This window comes from Mesoplodon densirostris, chromosome 11 (genome assembly GCF_025265405.1).
Source record: "Mesoplodon densirostris isolate mMesDen1 chromosome 11, mMesDen1 primary haplotype, whole genome shotgun sequence".
Classification (NCBI taxonomy): domain Eukaryota; kingdom Metazoa; phylum Chordata; class Mammalia; order Artiodactyla; family Ziphiidae; genus Mesoplodon; species Mesoplodon densirostris.
In genome coordinates this window covers 24496226-24516938 of record NC_082671.1, presented here as the reverse complement: position 1 = coordinate 24516938, position 20713 = coordinate 24496226, and the positions used below count along the sequence as shown (strand labels likewise).

At 41.6% G+C, this 20713-nt stretch overlaps 2 protein-coding genes across 11 annotated transcripts in view; one reads left to right on the top strand and one right to left on the bottom strand.

Annotated features, from left to right (window-relative positions):
- Nucleotides 1–20713, bottom strand: part of PPFIBP1 (PPFIA binding protein 1) — a 184433-nt gene that overhangs the window by 86037 nt on the left and 77683 nt on the right. The window lies entirely within an intron of this gene.
- Nucleotides 17949–20712, top strand: C11H12orf71 (chromosome 11 C12orf71 homolog). Its single transcript, XM_060114157.1, is given in 6 exon segments — nucleotides 17949–18021; nucleotides 18119–18271; nucleotides 19371–19597; nucleotides 19599–19992; nucleotides 19995–20044; nucleotides 20407–20712. Coding segments are annotated over 6 exon segments (1203 nt in total).

Sequence of the window (20713 nt, the reverse complement as noted above, 5' to 3'; positions counted from 1 at the left end):
CCTGTATCTTGTACATGAAAGCTGTATGTCATGGCAGACTACCCACAGAAAATCCACAACCACAGCATCAAGTACTCCCATAGCACTTTTTTTTTAAACCTCTGTTACCAGGTACCGTATGGAACCATTGGTTATCTCTACTAGACGCTATATTTAGCTAAAGAAAAGGGATGTCTCTGGCAGGTAGGCTCACTTGAATAGGTCCATGGAAGGTTGTCTCTACCAGACTAAGCTTTTTAAGAATTAAGGTCCTGCTCTTAATGATTTCTATACCAAGCTTAGCTCAGGACATATACTCAATACAGGTTTGATGAACAGATGAATAACCATTTGCTTGTATCCATCAACACAAAATTATTCATTAATCACCATCAAATGTGCTATAGAGTACTGCATATTAAAGAACAGTACACTAATGGACTTGTTTGGCTCTTTTATGTCTTAGATCATCAACCTAGATTTTTGTTTTCATTTTAATAAAAGTTCTGGCAAGCCACAGCTTTCAGGAGAAAAGGAATGGGGAGACAGAGAAGAAAAGTGGGGCAAGTGAAACATGTTCAATTGTCTTAACAGGAATTTGAAAGCTTGCTTTCACCATAGCTATATGTTGAATGCCTAGTGTTGGGCTACCAATAACCAATTTAATCAGGATTTTCTATACTTTATCTGGTAGGACTAGTGCTTCACAATGACATGGCTAATCCACACATTCATTCGTACACACATATACATATTTACTCAAAGGATATTTATCATTCACCCACCATGTGCCAGTAAATATTCTAGGCACTGAGGAAATTTCATTCAAGTGACCATCCCCAATTTCTACCTTTGCTTCCCAATAAAGTCCACCTCATGGACCTGGTTAGGTGAGCCTACCTGCCAGAGACATACCTTTTCCCTAGCCAACTTCAGCATCAGTCTTATTTTCAAGTGGCAACCCCAAACCTGGATATTCTAAGTGATTGAGGTACACATTCTACTTAACATAGTGTTTGCTTGAGCTTAAAAACAAGGCAAAGGAATAATATACTTGTATATACACAAAAAATATACTTTTTTACTGTGTACTCATCAAAATATACTATTTTACATAATATATTGATAAAAATAAAAATACATATAGCATTTGTATATTTGTGTAAGTATGAAACTATACTTTTTTACTATGTAAAAGTATACTTTGTACGTTTTTACTGTTTATACCATGTGTATTGAATGTCTTGGAATTATCTTAATCCCAGGATGCCTTCAAGTCCTGCCTTCTGTCAAATAGTAATACAGCACTAAAAATGTATTTCTCCTTATGAAACTCCTTGCTGTGTCTTGATTTCATTGTACCGAGCACTGCTAGAGGAAGCTGTGTTGGCTCCACTTCAAATGCCTACTATCTAATCTCGAATGGGTACTTAATGTTACTCCACAATCCTTTTATTCATCATTATTTCCCTCCCTATCACATTCCTCATAATGGCTGTCTCTAAAAATTCCTACTAAACTCTCTCCTAGTCTATTCCTATTCCTGCCCACCCTTAATCTCATAAGTTACAGATCTAGCTCCGACTCTTCACAATTGTCCCAGGCCTTCCTCTGCTTAGAGACAGTCAACAGCTCAAGTTTCTGTAAATAAAAAGAAACCAGCCAGAGACAGAACTTCTGGGGTAGAAATCTATGTTTTAAAGGAAAGCTGAGATGGTTGATAGCCTTACTGATATATTTATTTCTTATTTAGTAGAAATTTTATAATATTCCACTTCATCTTAATAGTAAAGATTACTAGGCCCATTCACACACAGTCAGAAAGGGCCTTTGACCTTGGTCTCCTTCCACATTGCTACAGGCTCATAGACATACAGATGATGATGATGCCATGCAGTATCTAAACAGCCCTAAATTCTGCTTCTTGCAAGGATGGGTAGTTTTGTTCGCAGATTGCTCATATTATAGAATATGCCTAAGAAGAGACAAAGCCTGATTCATTTAGTAGAGAGAGGAGAAAAGCTCCCATTCATCCTGGTCTCCTAGGCTAGGAGAAATGAAAAATAGGTTGTGTCTCAATGCCCAGAAGCCTAAGAAGGTACATGCCAGTGACACTAACATATAACATGCTTGGGAACACGGCGGGGAACAAGTTTAAAAATACAGATAGGGGCATACAAGTGTGACAGGAGCCAGGGGTCTACAGAGGGAGAGGCTTGGCAGATACCTCCATCTTCCAGAAACTGGGAAACGCCCTGAGGAGAAAAGGAAGACATCCTTCAGCTCAAGAACCTACATATCCAAAGGAATCAATGGACAGTGTCAGAATGACCTGCCAGAAAATTCAGCTGTAAACTGGAATAAACAGTCAGCCCAAAGCACTGGAGAGCTGTGAGTGTCAAAACCACCCAGCTAAACAAGGCTTATGTGGCAAATAAAGGCTATGCATGAGTGGTGTAACCAAAACAAGTGTCAAATAAAAACACACTACAGATCAACATGTTACAGATTTTAAATCCTCTGAAGGTGGAATGGGTTAGATGTTTTACAGGTCATGGACTTGGGTGGAAAAGGCGTGGCCGAAGCCCCCTTATTAAAGGTGCTGCTCTCATATCTATTTTCATTCATCTAATACTTTCTGGTCTAATGACTCATGGAATATGAATGAGAGAGTGCACTGCTAACTGCAGAAGCAAAACTGCCGACACTACGGTGCTCTGTTGGGTACCGAAAAAGGTTGAAAATTCAGCTACTTTACAGATTTTCTTTGGTGATTTAAGGAAGATTCCAAAGTAAGTATAGGTAGATTTCTGAGGCTCATTTGTATCAAAGCTCAATTATAAGTGGTGGGATGGGTTGAACTGTGTCTCCCCCAAAATTCATATGTTGAAGTCCTAACCACAGTTCCTCAGAATGTGACCTCATTTGGAGAGGGGGTCTTTACAGACATAACGAAGTTAAAATGGGATCATTCAGGTGGGCTCTATTCCATTCTGACCAGCATCCTCATAAAAAGGGGATATTTGGACAGACAGATGTGCATAGATGGAAGATGATGTGAAAACACAAGGAGAAGACGGTCATCTACAAGCCAAAGAGAGAAGCCTGGAACAGATCCTGTCCTCAGAAGCCTCCAACCCTGCCAAACTCTGATTTTGGATTTTCAGCCTGCAGAACTGTGAGAATAAATTTCTGTTGTTTAAGTCATCCAGTTTGGGGTACCCTGTCATGGCAGCCCTAGCGAACGATCACAAGTGGTGAGGCCTAGCAGGAGATGCTGGAGCATGATGGCAGCAGATTGACTGTCCGCCAGGGATAAGAGGACCCATGATTACAAAGGTACAGGGCACCCTAGGAGGCAGAGTTTAGAGCTCAGCTGGCCTGAAAGGCCCAGCTACAGCTCTGTATAGAAGACTGAGTTTTCTAAGGCCGTGATGTACTGGCCACGTTATGCTCTTTTCAGTAACAACATTCAACAGCTGCCTTTATGACCCAGTAATGAATATGATACACTAATTCAATTAGATACAGCATATTCAGCAATTGCAATGTCATAACAAAACACTTACAAAATGATTGCTTGCTCCCAGATTCAAATTCTTTTCCTACTGAGAGACCCAGCAATGACCTGCAGGGAACGTCCATTAGTCGTTTGAAATTACAAAGGTATCAAGTATGCATGGTTGTTTTCCATACTTTCTTATACTCCTCCCCAAATAAGATTTAGGCACTCCCATATATCTGAAAAAAGACAAACACCCCCTGAATATTCAACACTGACTTTAAAAACAAGAAATAAAACTGCCCCCAAATCAAAAGCAAAATTATCATAATACGTAACATGTCTTCAGTGTTTGTTCAGGGAAAGGTCTATGCTAGGATCCTGGCAGAGGACACGTGGATATATAACATGTACATCAAAGCAACCTAGGATTGAGGAATAGTTCTGTACCAACAATGAAACTGCTTAATAAAACGTTCAATTTAGATTTGTATTAAGATGACTCATGCCCAGCGAGAATTAGGTCTCCTCCCATCTCTTCTGCTGCCAGCACTCAAATACTTCAAGTCAACTTCACAAGAGCAAACACATCGTATGAAAGAATGCCACGCCTCTCTGATGAATTGGAGGCCCTCCTCCACATAGGAAAACCACAGTAGTCTTGGGGCTTTACGTGTTCAGTTCAAACTTAGACGCAAGCTGATAGCGACATTCTAGATTGTAAATCACTCCTGATCTTCAACTATGAGATGAGGCTTCTGATCAGGCAGCACAGATGTAACCATGCTGGCTTAGAAAGACATGTACATGTTATCCTGGTCACGCAAAGAACAATTTCTATGGCTCTGTGGTAAAAGTCTTTTCATATTTACAATTATTATTAAGTCACTGGGCTATCAGGAATTTCCAGAAGTTGTCCAATATTCTGCTTCTAAATAGGACAAGCAGACCTATTTTAATTTGGAGGTGAACCACCTGACATCTTCAAGTCAGGGTCAGCATTCTGGCTGTGCAGGTTGTGTCCTGTACAGGATGCCCTGCCCTGGTGAGTGGAGGCTGAAATCCAGCCTGTTTCAGCACAGGTGCTGCATCTCCCTGGAGGGCCACCATTTTCTAATTGCACAAAAGCTCTCTAAGGACCAGGGCCACATTCACCTTCTCTGTGGATACCCTTGGGACACAGGTCTATAATCACCTCAGCAAAGAGCAGTGGTTTTATGTTTAGTTCAGGAAGTGACACAGTCAGTGGGACTGGAGTTTAAAGAATAAAGGGGAGTGGCTCAAACTGAGGAGACGTTGGCTTGGGCCATGTCATGCAGAGGGATGACACTGAAGGGTCTTAAGCATAGCGATGACCTGATACAATTTGTGTTTCTAAAAAAACCTCTCTGGCTTCTGTGTAGATAATGAATCAGAGGGAGAAAGAGAAGGTGTGGGAAGGTTCAGGTGAGAACTGGTGATGATGATCACGTGACTGATCATCATCATTGGTGATCACGTGATGACAGTGAAGTGGACAAGCTATACTGGGAGATGGAATTGATGGGGCTTTGTGAATGATTAGATGCAGGCTTAAGTGTGAGACAGAAGGAATAATGTCCCAGATCATGTCCAGCCTATGACACAAAAAACTGGGCGGACGATGATGCATTTATAAAGAACACTGCAGGAGGAGCAAGTTTGAGGGGTTAAGGTCATGCGTTCAGTTTTAGAGTCGAGATTTCTATAAAGCAGTGGGTGAATAGTCTAGTAAATGCTGGTCCTCAAATATGACACAATTTCAATCAGGGTTTTGGAAGTACTCTGGGCATATTATGAATATACGTTTATAGTTCTCAAATTATTCTCTATGACCACATTCCTGACTCCACCCCCAGGGTATTTTTGGTTTGATCAGTTGCTCTGAGTGTAAAGAAATCTCAGAAGAAAAAGGGGAAAAGACAGCCCATGTGGTAGGCCTTCTAGGCCACATAACATGTTGACGGCCATCTCCTTATCCATCTTGCCCCTGGGATTTGTTCCAGTCCTCATCCGTGGATTCTTGATAAATCAAGACCCCAAATTCATTAACAGCAGTGAGCCTCGGGGTGTGGTTCCCAGCCCAGGCAGCATCAGCAGAAGTTGGGAACTTAAATGAAAATTCTCAGGCCCCAGCCCAGACCCACGAAATCAGAAACCCTGAGAGTGGGCCTCGGCAACCTATACTTTAACAAATCCTCCAGGTGATTTTAGTGCACGTTCAAGTTTACGGACCACTGACAAGAATCAGTCAGGTTTCTTTCATGTGTTGCTTCCTTATTTTCCTGTTAAAAGTTCCTTGGCGCTCCAAAATCATAGTCAACATCTAAGTAAGGATTCTTCCCTAAGTGATGCCATCTCCCTTTTGGGTTGCACACTATCTCCCTCAAGGTGCCTGGACACCCAGTTTTGTCTCCACTAACCTGAATCCTACCCACATCCTTGAGTCAACTGTTGGTGGCACTGCCCTCCCGCTCTGAGCTCCCTCACTTCATTCCAGCTGGACCACTTGGAATGCGGCCTTGTGTTATAAGCTATGTTAGCACCTTCCCAACGGGATCCTACCTTTCATGTGAATTCACCATAGTGTGTCTAATATAGACAGAAAATCCAATCAAATCTAAATGGCTGTTCTGGATCAGTGTTTCTCAAGGTGGCGTCTACTGACACGTGTATGTTGAGAGGACAGATTCTAAGCCCCGACGCTAGTCTATTAAACTAGAAACTTCTGAGGACAGGGATCTGCGTCTTCAATGCACATTGAAATGCCATCACCCCTGCTGTAGATGAGATTCATCTTGTTAACTACAAACTTAGATGAATTGCTTCTTGAACATAAAACACTTAACTAAGACCTGAACGAAAATAAAACAAAATGACAAGAGCTTATCTTGTTCCTAACCTGTGGTCTACATCTTAAATGTATCCTGCAGACTGTAAAGTTTTAAAACAATGGTATCACACTTTGCCCTCTACAAATACTGTGGGATAATTTCTTATCAGGGTGTCTTCCCCAGCCTACACTTGTGGAATTGACTTTTCAGCCCCAGTGAATTTTATCTTTTTATTGTCAGTCCAGATACCCGGGCCATTTAGAAGATATCCTTTTCATCTGTTTCTCTTAGAAGTATTCATTTGTAAATTGTTAATGTTTACCTTAGCTTCAACAGAATGTAAACATAGAATTTCAGGTGTAAAAAGAAAATACCAAAATAGCTGCCAAAAGGCAAATGACATTATTTATAATTAGTGACACATCTTTCCACAGCCAAAAATATTTCCTGGCTTTAGTTATGAAAGTTAAACTTACTCTCCCACAACCAGCTGCCCCGCCAACCTCCTCCCATCAGGTGGGTACATGAGCTCCATCCTTGTCCCCCCCAACACACCCCCAAAATGCCTGCAGACAGACAGATCCACTGTCAAAATAGTTACTACAAAGCAGGTTATATAACAAGCAGAAGAAAGAGAGAAGTGATTTTTAATACCATTGCAAGAGAAGTAGCCATGAAACAGAAGAGAAAATGACAAGCTCTTTCCTAGAATTAGCACTGGGCCTTTCTCAAAACAATTTGTCTTCACCTTTATTTTGTCAAAGACATCTAAATCCTTTTTTTTTTTTTTGCGGTATGCGGGCCTCTCACTGTTGTGGCCTCCCCCGTTGCGGAGCACAGGCTCCGGACGCGCAGGCTCAGCGGCCATGGCTCACGGGCCCAGCCGCTCCGCGGCATATGGGATCCTCCCAGACCGGGGCACGAACCCGTATCCCCTGCATCGGCAGGCGGACTCTCAACCACTTGCGCCACCAGGGAGGCCCATAAATCCTTTTTTAAAAATTGCACTAATTCAATTTTCACCAGCCCTTTCTAAACTGAGCTGTGTAATGGAAAAACAGACACACACACACACCCCCCGCCACATACATATACATCTGAAGTCTACAAAAATTACTAGCCTTGGGTGGTTCTAATGTATGCTTTTATAACTTTCATTTTCAAAAAAATTGCCAAATTCCATTTCTGAGATGCATTTTAAGAGGATAATTTTAATAGATGTTCATGGAAGGAACCTAGATTGGCTCATTCTGGCTAGCAGAAAAATGGTTTTTTTTAATTGATATATAATTTAAATAAAGCAAAAGTCATCCTTTTTAGGTATACAATTCAATGAGTTTTTTTCAAAAATTCATAATCATTAACTTTAAAAATTTTTATTTTTTACTGAAGTATAGTTGCTTTACAATGTTTCAGGTGTACAGCAAACTAATTCAGTTATATATATATGTGTGTGTGTTAGTTTTCAGATTCTTTTCCATTATTAAAAAAATATTGAATATAGTTCCCTGTGCTATACAGTAGGACCCTGTTGTTTTTCTAGTTTATATATATTAGTGTGTATCTATTAATCCCAAACTCCTAATTTATCCCTCCTTCACCCCCTTTCCCCTTTAGTAACCATAGGTTTGTTTTCTGTGTCTGTGAGTCTATTTCTGTTTTGTAAATAAGCTCCTTTGTATCATTTTTTTAGATTCAACATATAAGTGATATCATAGGAGATTTGTCTTTGTCTGTCTTACTTCACTTTAGTATGATAATCTCTAGGTCCATCCATGTTGCTACAAATGGCATTATTTCATTCTTTTTAATGGCTGAATAATAGTCCGTTGTATATATATACCACATCTTCTTTACCCATTCATCTGTCAGTGGACATTTAGGTTGCTTCCATGTCTTGGCTATTGTAAACAGTGCTGCTATGAACATCGGGGTGCACGTATTTTTTTCACAATTCAATGAGTTTTGATAAATGTACACGATCGTGTAATTACCACCAAAACAATGTTGAGCTGTGCTGCCTAGTAGAGTTGCCACATGTAGTTACCGAGCCCTTGAAATGTGTCTGGTCCAAGATCAGATGTGCCGAGGTGTAAAATACACACCAGACTTCAAAGACTTGGTTTAAAAAAATGCACAAGATCTAGGGACTTCCCTAGAGGTCCAGTGGTTAAGACTTCGCCTTCCAGTGCAGTAGATGTGGGTTAAGTCACTGGTCAGGGAGCTAAAATCCCACATGCCTTGCAGCCAAAACACCAAAACATAAAACAGAAGCAATACTATAACAAATTCAATAAAGACTTTAAAAATGTTCCACATCAAAAAATAATCTTTAAAAAAAATGTAAAAATCTTACTAATATATGGTGCAATTATAATATTTTCCATATATTGGGTTAAATATAATACAGATTAAATAATTCTAGCTGTTTCTTCTTCCTTTTTTAATGTACCTATTAGAAAATTAAAAGTTAAAAGTTACTGGCTTGCATTTCTGGCTCAAATTACATTTTTGTTGGACAACGCTGATATAGATTATTTCTATCCTCCAAAGAGCACCCTCTGGTCCCTTTACAACAGATATCATTTCCCTGCTCCCAGCTTCTGGCAACCACTGCTCTGATTTCCATCCCTAAAGTTTTGTTTTTAAAAGTATTTCCTCTCTTTGTCTTGTATCTTCTAATTTTCCATAATCATCTTGTACTATTTTTATAGCTCTTTTAAAAAAGCTATTTTTAACATTAAAAGATTTGAAGAAGTCTTGCCTGATCATTTCCTACAATTTTCATTAACCAATGTCATTTTCATTAACCAGTTCCAAAGCTGGTAGGCCACCACAAGTGCATTCTGGGTAACAAACTGCCTTCCAGATGGAGATGTGCACAAGTGGTTCATAACTAAATGGAGACCATTGTGCAGACATACAACATACAACAGTATCCGTTCACAGATGCTGCCGGAGATCTGAGCCAGAGGTGGGGAACCTCCCCCATGGCTTAATTGTATTCAGCCTCAGAGGAGTGGAGAGAAAGCTTTATGTGTGCTAAGAAAAGGTTGGACAGAAATATAAGGCACTGAATCGGTAAACCCTTTAAAGGTGGGAGGCAGAGAGGACAGGAGGCTTTGGTCGCAGGCAGTATCTACTGGTGGGAACTCTGTGGTGGCTGATGAAAATGGCCAGAGAGATGCAGACACACATCCAGTGACATCCCGCCCCACCCCAGGTTCGCTTGTTCCCATTCTGCTTTTCTTCTGATCCCCTTCTAATTAAACTGAAGTTAACTATTATAATTGTCATTCACATTTCCTGCTCCTATTCACGTTCACGCTTCATTCTCTCTTCAGACACTTTCCCCCATCCTTCTGATTTTCCAGAATATAAGAACAACACTGGAGGCCAGCTCCTATCCGCCGCTGAACTCTTCTCCAGTCCTTCTAGATAATCAACCTTGAACTCATCTCTTCAGATTTCCATCCCTGGCTCCCACTTTCACCCCTTTCCTTTGCAATCCCCTAGAGAATGTGAACAAAGGTCTTTGCATTTTGAGTATTTTACTGCTAGTCCTTTAAGGAAAGGTAGTAAAATGCTAATGAGGTAACTAAAAGCACCTGTGGAGTCTACATCCTCCCCATCCTTTCCCAGAAATTTCTTGCGGAAAATTTCTTCCACCAAGGAAACCATCTACCCAATTTAGAATGGTATCAAAGGGAGAACAATTGTTGGCCTCAACAATTTGCATCTATGTCATCTGAACATCCAGATGGGATGACAGTCATTTCACCAATGCTTAGCCCCAAAAGATCCCTTCTGGGTATTTCCACCCCAACTGGAAAATACACTAGAAGTGGAAAAGTTTCCAGTGTGGCTCCCTTGTAAGTTACACACTGGGAAAGGATGGTTCCCTATGACCACCAGAATCCCAGACAGGTGCGCGGATCTGGCACCCTGCTGGAGGATGCAGACACTGCCTAGAATGACAGGGACCAGGCTTGCTCTTCTGGAGGCTCCAACCAGTGAGGGGAGACATTCAGATAACCATACAAATACAAGTATAGTTATTAAATGCACACATGATTTTAATACACGATCAGAGTTGGCAACGGGTCTATTTTTTAAATTTTAAAATAAAATAAAAACATTTTTCCCAGAGGGGCAATGCCAGTGAATGAGGAGGATGTTGCAGATTCTTCAGTGATGCAATGAAAATAAACCATCTGCCATGCATCCCACATATATAATCTCTAATCATTACAAAAACTCTGCAAGGAAGACATTATTATCGTTATTTTATGGATGAAGCAAAGTTAGGTTGAAAATGGCTTTGCTGCTGCTAGAAGTGGCCTGGAACTTGATAGACCACTCAAATGGAAAGCATGCAGTTGTTTATTAAAAAAACTGAAAAATACAGGACATATTTTAACAGAGAGATAGGAAAGGATTATAGGTTCTCTGTATTTGCCTCGTGTGTTGCACGAGGAGGCACTATCAGTCTTGGCCTGAAGTAGGTATGAGCCTTGACATTAAGAAATAAAACAAGAAAAGTTATATGCTTATGTCTGGCAATTGTACAAATGATTTGCACTGAGTTCTCACTCAATGAAAAAAGAAACTGATTCCATCATGTAATAGCCTGGCCACAGGACCTTGGGGAATTCAATCAAGCCCCAAATGAGGTTAATACCTGCAATGCCTACTGCAAAGGGATGTTGTAAAGACTGAATGAGACAATCTATACACAGGCTATTATACTGTCTGCGATTTTTCAAATTACTTCAACATGAACAAGTTAGCAAAGGTGATAATTATTATTATTATTATTATTTTTTTTTTTTTGCGGTACGTGGGCCTCTCACTGTTGTGGCCTCTCCCGTTGCGGAGCACAGGCTCCGGATGCGCAGGCTCAGCGGCCAAGGCTCACGGGCCCAGCCGCTCCGCGGTATGTGGGATCCTCCCGGACCGGGGCATGAACCCGTGTCCCCTGCATCGGCAGGCGGACTCTCAACCACTGCGCCACCAGGGAAGCCCGGTGATCATTATTTTTAACCTGTACTCTGGGGCAGTCAGCATTTGAATGACTAATCGGAAGCTCATATAAACAGAAAATCCAGTCAACTATGTTTCTCACAGCATAATGGCTGCCACACATGATTTTTCATTGATGAAATGAGGTTCACAGTGGGCTCTAAGTATTGTACAAATATTCCCTCTCTTGCATAAACTGAATATAAGACTCTATCCAACCCAGTTGTCTAAACCTTTCAAAATGGTACCCTCAGCTAAAGATTCCCACTAGTCCTATTTCTAGACACTTTGGAGGAAATTTTGTCACCTGATTCTGACATGAAAGTTAGCTAAATCCTGATAGATTAGGTAGAGGATTGTTCCATCTGCCTCTAACAAAACTTTTCTTTCAGAGTGCTACCCAAATGCGCAAGAGGACAGACCACAGGACCTTCCAGAGCAGCTCTGTCCAATAGAACTTTTACAGTGATGGAAATGTTTTGTCTGCCCTGTGCAATAAGGTAGCCACTAGATACAGGTAGTCACTTAGCACTTGAAATGTGGTTAGAATGACTGAAGAACCATTTTTCAAAATTTAATTTTGATTGTTGCATGTGGCCACTGGCTACCCTGCTGGGCAGCACAATCCTGGAGCTTACAAAACAACACTATAATGTTTTTATGCTTGTTTGCCATTACATGCTGTGTGTGTGTGGCAGAATTCAACCTGTGAGTTTCTTTCATGGCAATACTGGGTGATGAAGTTGGGGGAAAGGAAACCTATAGTTCTCATCTACTGTTCCTTGTTGACTAACCATATTCACCAGTGATGTAGAAATAAATCAGCTGAGGCTGGTTCCCAGCAGCAGCAACATAGCTCCAGAGGGCCTCTGGACTCTGGAGGCAGATCTGGGTAATATGAACTGCACAAGTTAAGACTGGGGTGAAAACACACAACTCAGAGGACTGTCATGAAAATTAAATGACCGAACATGTGAAAGCACCATTTAACTTTGCTCACACCAAAACACTATTTTCACCACCATCCTCCTTTAATTAAGTACATGAGCTTTGATAAGGCTTTGTCTGTTTGGGAATGAACATATAAATAGAGCATAGGACATTATACCTGTCCTCTCCCCAATCCCCAAGATAAACACTGCAAATATTTTAGCTAAGAATTTGGTTTGGAAAAAGGATGTCTTTGTCACAATAATTGTTACAAAGCAAAATAAACCACGGGGACTTCCTCTTTTCTAAAGAGCATCACCTGTAGTCCATTTACCCTGTTTTTTTCCCCAAAATTTCTTTCACTTTGGCAAAATTCACATAACACAAAATTTACCATCTTAACAATTTTTAAGTGTGCAGTTCAGTGGTATTAAGTAAATTTATATTTATATTGGTTTTTGTCTCCAAAGGTAAAACAATATATTAATATGTAAAATCATATTATAGCAGCACAAGATAAATAAACATCAAATTCAGGATCGTAATCATGGGAGAAGTAGGGAAAAAAGGGGATCAGGGAAGGGATATAAAGGGACTTAAGTTTTATCTAAAATGTTTTATTTCTTTTCAAAAAAATAATGGATCAAATATGGCAAAATTTAAGACTTGACCAAACTGAGTTATAAGTATATAGGTGTGTGTTACATCATTTACTATACTTTTATGTATTCTTTTAAAATTTTTTTATTTTGACCTAATTTTAGACTTACAGAGAAGTCACAAACACATTATCCATATATTTTCACCCCACTCCCCCTAATGTTAATATCTTATGCAACCATACTACAACAATCAGACCAGAAAATTAACTTTGGTACAATACCATTAACTAAAATAAAGAACATAGTGAAGTCTCCCTAGGTTTTCCACTAATGTCCTTTTCCTATTCTTATAATCCTATCTAGAATCCCACAGTGCATTTAGTTGTTATTTCTCTTTAGTCTTCTGCAGTTTGTGACAGTTACTGTCTCATGATTAGGCTGTGATTATACATTTTGGGCAAGATCACCATAAAAATGACGTTGTGTCCTCAGTGTATTATATGACAGGGTTCATGACATCTTTTTATATTGTTAAAATATTTCATAATTTCAAAAAATGAAAAATAAGTAGCTATATTAGTCTGGGTTCACCAGAGAAACAGAACCAATAGAACACATATGAATGTGTGTATATACATATACACACACATATACAAAAATGAATGAGATAAGAGGCTTATTGTAAGGAACTGGCTCATGCAATTACAGAGGCTGAAAAGTCCCAAGATCTGCCCTCTGCAAGCTGGTGACCCAGGAGAGCCAATAATGTAGTTCCAGTCCAAGTCCAATGGCCTGAGAACCAGGAGAACTGATGATGTAAATTCCAGTCTGAGTCCAAAGGCAGGAGAAAACCAACGTCCCAGCTCAAAGACAGTCAGGCAAGATAGAGCAAATTCTCCCTTACTCAGCTTTTTGTTCTATTCAGGTTTCAAAGGATTGGAGGAGGCCCTCCCACACCAGGGAAGGCAATCTGCCTTAGCCAGTCCACCAATTCAAGTGTGAATTTCATCTAGAAGCATCCTCACAGACATCCAGAATAATGTTGAACCAAATATCTGGGTACCCTGTGGCCTAGTCAACACACAAAATTAACCATAACAGTAGCTTAACTTCTAAGTTAGAAACTTCCCACTGTATTTATTTAGGCTCCAAATCCCATCAAGTCAAATGGATTTGAGGAAGTGTTCCAATTTTCAAAACTTCCATTACTACTGGCTTCAGTTCTAAAACGCTGTAAATTCACAACACACTATCTTTTTTGAAACCTCAAGAGCTTTATTATAGATGATTTTGCTTCAAGAGAAGAGGTAATGATGAGCCAGCTATACTATTTATTTATTTATTTATTTATTTTTTTGCGGTACACGGGCCTCTCACTGTTGTGGCCTCTCCCGTTGTGGAGCACAGGCTCCGGACGCGCAGGCCCAGCGGCCATGGCTCACGGGCCCAGCCGCTCCGCGGCACGTGGGACCCTCCCAGACCGGGGCACGAACCCGCGTCCCCTGCATTGGCAGGCGGACTCTCAACCACTGCGCCACCAGGGAAGCCCCAGCTATACTATTTAGATAATATACCTGTGATCCAAGAAAAGCTAGCCCACCAAGTCAAGATAAGGCCCTAGGAAAGAAATTAACACAAGGGGTATTGTTAATGAGGACCTCAAATCCCCTGATCTGTTATTAGATGTAAAAGCTAAGTTATCTTTTAGAATTGAATGCGCTCCTCAGCATGGCATCCTAAAGATGGCGTGTGTTGTTGCTATTTCAATATTGCTTTAGGAAAAAAATATCTGAACAAATTATGTAATATATATCAAACAATTAACAGTGATTATCCTTTTTCTGGGGCAGGAGAAAAGGTGAGTTTCAGGGACTTCCATTACCTGAGTTGTATTTTAAATGAAATACATATATTTCATTGTATGTACATACACACATACACACACACACACACACACACACACACACACACACACACACAGAGCGAATATACAGAGAAATGACAGTATGGTATAAATAAATAAAATTTGAAGTTTTCTCTGAGGCTTCCCCTGTGTGAAGCTCCTTTACCTTCAGGATCACTCTAAACTTTAGAAGTTTGGGCTGAGAAATAGTTCTTTTCTACTTAAATATTTATGTTTAGTCCCATTTCCATGGGTAACGGTATGGTATACAGCTTCCCTCTGACCTTCACTACAGCTGCATGGGAAGAAAGCTACTCATGAATCCTGTTCTAGGCTCCCACTGCTCTGTGAGGAGGTCACAGAGTTTTCATGAAAAGCCAGAGCACAGGGATCCAGATCTCATGATGCCAAAGAGGAAGCTGAATATTTACTTTAAATCTCATTTTAGCCTGCCCCAGATGTGGACGCCATTGTTTTGGGCCAGTTCTACGGCCCACTTACTTAGAACACACTGTTCCACTCAAAGGGGTTTCTTTAAAGGAACCAGAATACAAGTTTGATTTTGGCCTAAGTCAACTCTCCCAAGAATCTTTCAGGGGGGAAGTGGGCGGGGTATATAACTGCTCATGCCTTGGTTTCTTTGTCTGTAAAACAGAGCAACGAACGATTCGTAACTGATTGGGTTGCTGTGAAGATTAAACAATAAGCACATGTAAAGTGCTTAAAATAGGACCTGGCATGTAGTAAGTGGCCAATAAATGCTAGGGAGCATAGCATGTTGCTCCTGACCTGCACCCGCTGGGATTAATCTAGAACCCCAATCACTCGTGGGATTTGTGGCAGTCTGTGGCCACTTGCCAGGTGGCCTCTGTTGGGTAAAGATGGTGTCTCCCCAACTCCAACTCTGCCTATTTCTTATATCAGGACATCATAACTCCTGAAACAGACTCACCTAAAACAATCCTATTTAACAGAACCTAGAAATTTAACTGGTACAACAGCAAAAAAGCTGAGAGTCGTAGAAAACTTTAAATGTAATCTTGTTAAATAGAAACAAAGACAGAAAAATATTTGAAAAAGATCTTTATGCAACTGACAGATTCCAATGAGTTGAGGTTCTTTTAAGTCGGACCAGTGTTTCTTGGCTTTTTCCTTTTTTGGATGTGTGTGTTTGTGTTTGTGTTGAAATCCATGCTTCTTTTTGGATAAATATAAAAACCGTATGGTTTCTTTTTATACTGTTTGAAACTTGAAATTTTCAAAAAACTGACCAAAAGCATATCTAAGCAATGTTAATTTAAGAACATGCTTTTCCAACATTGTAAATCAACTACACTCCAATGAAAAAAATTTTTTTAAAAAAAGAACATGGTTTTTCCAAATACACACACACTTCATTCCTTGGAAACTCTGAGTGGAAGCCCTACTCCCTTCCTGAGAATCACTGAATTGACCAAAAAACAGTACCCCATAGCCCCACCGTTTACACCAGGCTGGCAGTTGCTGTAACTACACTTGCCAAGATGATTCTGCTCTTAGAAAAGGTTATTTTTTGTTTAGTCTCTGCAACTGACAGCCTTCAATCCTACACGACCCACATTTGTCCTCAGAATTTGTACATTTGGAAACAGACAGTGAACGATTTACTTCCCCACCTACAAAGTACCCACTGAGACCTGACCAATCCCACATAATTCCATGATGCCATTGGGAAGGGAAGGGTAGACTGGGACGTGGCAGGACTTGGTGAGCAGCAGAGGCGCCTAGAGGAAGACAGCAAGGAAAAGCAAAGCTCTAATTGTAGAAAAACCAAGGCAGCTCATGTTACGGAAGAGGCCGTCAAAGGAGACAACATTGGGAACAAGGAAACAAGGACAACGAGGACAGAGATCCAGGTAAGAGAACTAATTTAAAACAGTGCAGACAGGGCTTCCCTGGTGGCGCAGTGGTTGAGAGTCCGCCTACCGATGCAGGGGACACGGGTTCCTGCCCCGGTCCGGGAAGATCCCACATGCCGCGGAGCGGCTGGGCCCGTGAGCCATGGCCGCTGAGCCTGCGCGTCCGGAGCCTGTGCTCCACAACGGGAGAGGCCACAACAGTGAGAGGCCCGCGCATAGAAAAAAAAAAAAAAAAACAAAACAAACAGTGCAGACAATCTCAGGAATAAGGCAGAAGCCTAGCTGGGACACTCGAAGTACAAAACAGAGGTCCTCAACGATGCATTCCTCCAAACTTGTCCACAACCATCTTCACTGTTTTCCTTCTAATACCAGGAAATAACACACTCCTTTTATTACTACCGAGCCCCCTGTCCATGCCATGGATCCCACCCTTACTCTCTCCAAAAGCATCAGCGCACCGTTTAGGTTTTGATACTCTCCCCCTGTACTGACCATGCACCGTTTTTGTGTTTGGGGGGTGGGTGCGGAAACTAACCTTGCCTCTGCCTCCCCCCTCTCACTTTCTCATCCAGACACTGCTGAAGTATGGTCTAGGTTCCCTGTGCCCACCTCGCCTCCTCCCACCCATTCCTCAACCCAGTGTAAACCTACTGACTCCGTTCTCATGAAAGCCAACTGAAAACATTCATGCTGCCAAGTGCACTGGAAGTTCTGTTTTGTTTGCTTGTTTTAATCATGTCGAGTATCCAATATACTTTGAATTACCTGGAAGAATGCCTGACAAATGAAACTTCCATCCACGTATAGGCTTACAGGATAAAAACCAAGTTCCCTAACAGGGGTGGAAGACCTTCCACCATCTCACTGACCCCGTTTACCTCCTCCTGTTTCATCTCCCCACACTCCTGGTTGTTTCTCACCTGGGGGATCCTTGCTCACGTGTCCCCTCTGCCTGAAAGGTCCTCTCCCCCAACCCCTCCCCAACTTCCACCTCACTAACTTCCACACCCCCCTAAATACTGAGATCAGAGGGAATCCGCTCTTGGAGACTTTTCAGACCCTCCCTCCCCCATCTCTGCCCGGCTGCACAAGGCGCCTTCTTCCATTCTCCCATGACGTTATTTTTAAGTTCTGCTGCTGCACTTACCATTCTGTCCTATAAGAGGCTGTTTATGTCCATTTCCCCAAATAGGCTCTAAATTCCCTCTAGACAGGAACTATCCTGGACACCCACATGACAACAGGGAAGTAACCGCCATGGCATTTGTCCTCCTGCCCTCGAGAGGGATCCTCATCAGCAGGGATGATATGGATACAGGATATTTTGGGAGCAAGGCACTGGCTACTGTAGCTTTCTATCCGTTTTTTCTCTCTTCCCACATTTTTGACTATAATTTGGGTCCTTGTGTTGCCGTGGTAACCAACAGTGCCAGAACACAGACTTCTGGCAGTTGGACTTTTAGCCACTGAGACTCAGGATCTGAAGGATTTTTCACCTCCCCGGTTTATGGCTCAGGAGTTGGCAGCACCACTTTCACGTGGGCAGCCACCAGAGCAGAGCATTACAGAGACTACAACACGTGCGTGCACGCGTGTAAGTATTCTTACCTTCTGCCCCAGTTACTTACTGGGGCATCACAGAAAAAGCTGCACTAAAAAGTGCCATCAGGGCTTCCCTGGTGGCACAGTGGTTGAGAGTCCGCCTGCTGATGCAGGGGACACGGGTTCGTGCCTCGGTCCGGGAGGATCCCACGTGCCGCGGAGCAGCTGGGCCCGTGAGCCATGGCCACTGAGCCTGCACGTCTGGAGCCTGTGCTCCGCGACGGGAGAGGCCACAGCAGTGAGAGGCCCGCGTACCACAAAAAAAAAAAAAAGTGCCATCAGATGGTGGGAGGATGGGCATCTAAATGGCTATAACCTTTCTGGGAAGCAATTTGGTAACAACTATTAAGGAGCCTTTAATACATTTGTGATCTTTGATCCATTAAACCCACATTTAAGAATATAAACAAGGGAGTTTACTGCAGATTTATCTATTAAGAACAATAACTACTAATGGTCATTAGTAAGAAAGTGGTAAAAAGTGACAGAATAGCCATATATATGTTTATTGTAGGTTGTGCCATAAAATATAATAATTTCAGTTTCAACCAATGTGACTTTCATACCTACATATATATGCGATGTGACTGTACGTATATATATATATATATATATATATATATATATATATATATACACACATACATACATATGTATAAATATAAAGAAAAAGAAGAGATTATAAGGGAGTCCAGCAAAATGCTTTCATGATGATTATCATTATCTCTGGACGGGGGGAATCACAGGCATATTTATTTTGATCTTTATACTTTTTATATTTTTCAAATTTTATACCATGATGATTTTTTTCTTTTATGATACAAGTTCTTTCAACTGTAGTAACAGATGATGTGAGGCATCTGGTGAAGATGCTTAGCAGACAGGGTCGTATAGAACAGGTTTTGAAAGGGAGAAGGCTGCCTCTTTCATTCTTCACTGCAGATTGCAAAACAGGATGAACTTCTATCAGAATGCGATAGCTCCAAATAGAAAAAGGAATGCATAACGTTATTGTGTAAGTACCGTTATTACCTTCTTCTTTTCCCCAATCCCACTTATTTTTTCTTTCTTTTGAAGATCGCTGGAATGAGGGAGACCTGAGATTTGCGCCTTTGAACTCCACGGCACACTCATTCTCCAGCAGCTCCGAATCAAACCTGATTCTCTCTGTGGGCTATTTCCCCTGTGAGGACAACTTTTCCTATGAGAACATCATCTCCTGTGAAGACACATCTTCTGAAGGTCCTTCAATCCACTTTGTCCCTCCTATCCAAGGGACATGGCGGACTGAAAACATAGGGAGACAGACTCCTGGGGAGACGAGACCAAATACAGGACGACCCAGAGCAGTTTTGCAAACTAAGCATCACCCTGGCCTGGGATGTTGACGTGGCCTCTAAGAATTCAGACTCGATGGCTAATTGGGACCTAAGTGGAGACAACCAGTGGACAGACAAGTATCCCAAAGAGAAGACACAACTGACTCTCAGCAAACTGGATGGTCTTGTGCAAAAGCTTGAGAAATTTCTAGAGAACCAGAAAGATGATGACGATGAGGACTGTGTGTTCCATGAATCTATTCAGGAGGAAGACTCTCAGCTGTCTAGCAGCTCCCCTCCAGGTATGGCTCAGGTTAGTCATCAAGAACATGAGAGCTGTCAACACTTGGCCAAGTTCAACCCATCAGAAAATGAAGATGTCATCAGTTTCCACAGATTCCTCCAAGGCTTCAGAAACATGAGCTTGCTGAAGTGAGCACAGAGGTGCCTCACAGGTAAGCAGGGGACAGGCCTGGCGGAGGGGCCAGGCGGGAATGCACAGAGAATTACTACCTGCTATAAAAGGGTCAGAGTGGAGTTGAAGGGAAAATACTGAGGAGCACCAAGGCAGAGAAGAGGGTAGGAAAGTAAAAAAAAAGCCAACAATTATGACCAAAATAGGTGTGCATGTGTGTGTGTGCGTGTGTGTGTGTGTGTAAGTATTAATGAGTACTGAAATTGTGCATGTACAGTTGGGTTATTTTTGGTTAAAGGACTTGAGCTCCATAAATGGATAAATATTGACCCCACTGTTGTCTAGGTTACACAATATCTAAAACTCATTTTCTTGGCAGGTAATAAGCCAGGTCACTGGCAGCCAAAGGACAAGTATTGCAGAGACCTCCTCAATCTCATCAGGTCCGCAAGAGAAGGAGGACACTCACTCCAGCACACAAGCCCTCTCCTGTCTGAACTTCGGGTGGATCTACCGCTGGCTAAGGCACCAAGTCCTCTCTTCATTTTGGGGGAGAGAGCACCCCGAGAAGGCCACTGAGAGCCCCCATCAGCTAGCACAAAAGAAACGACTCTCTCACAGAAGCAACAGAATCCAACTTCAAGAATCCCTCGAATTAGGACACCCCATATCGCCAGATTTTTAAA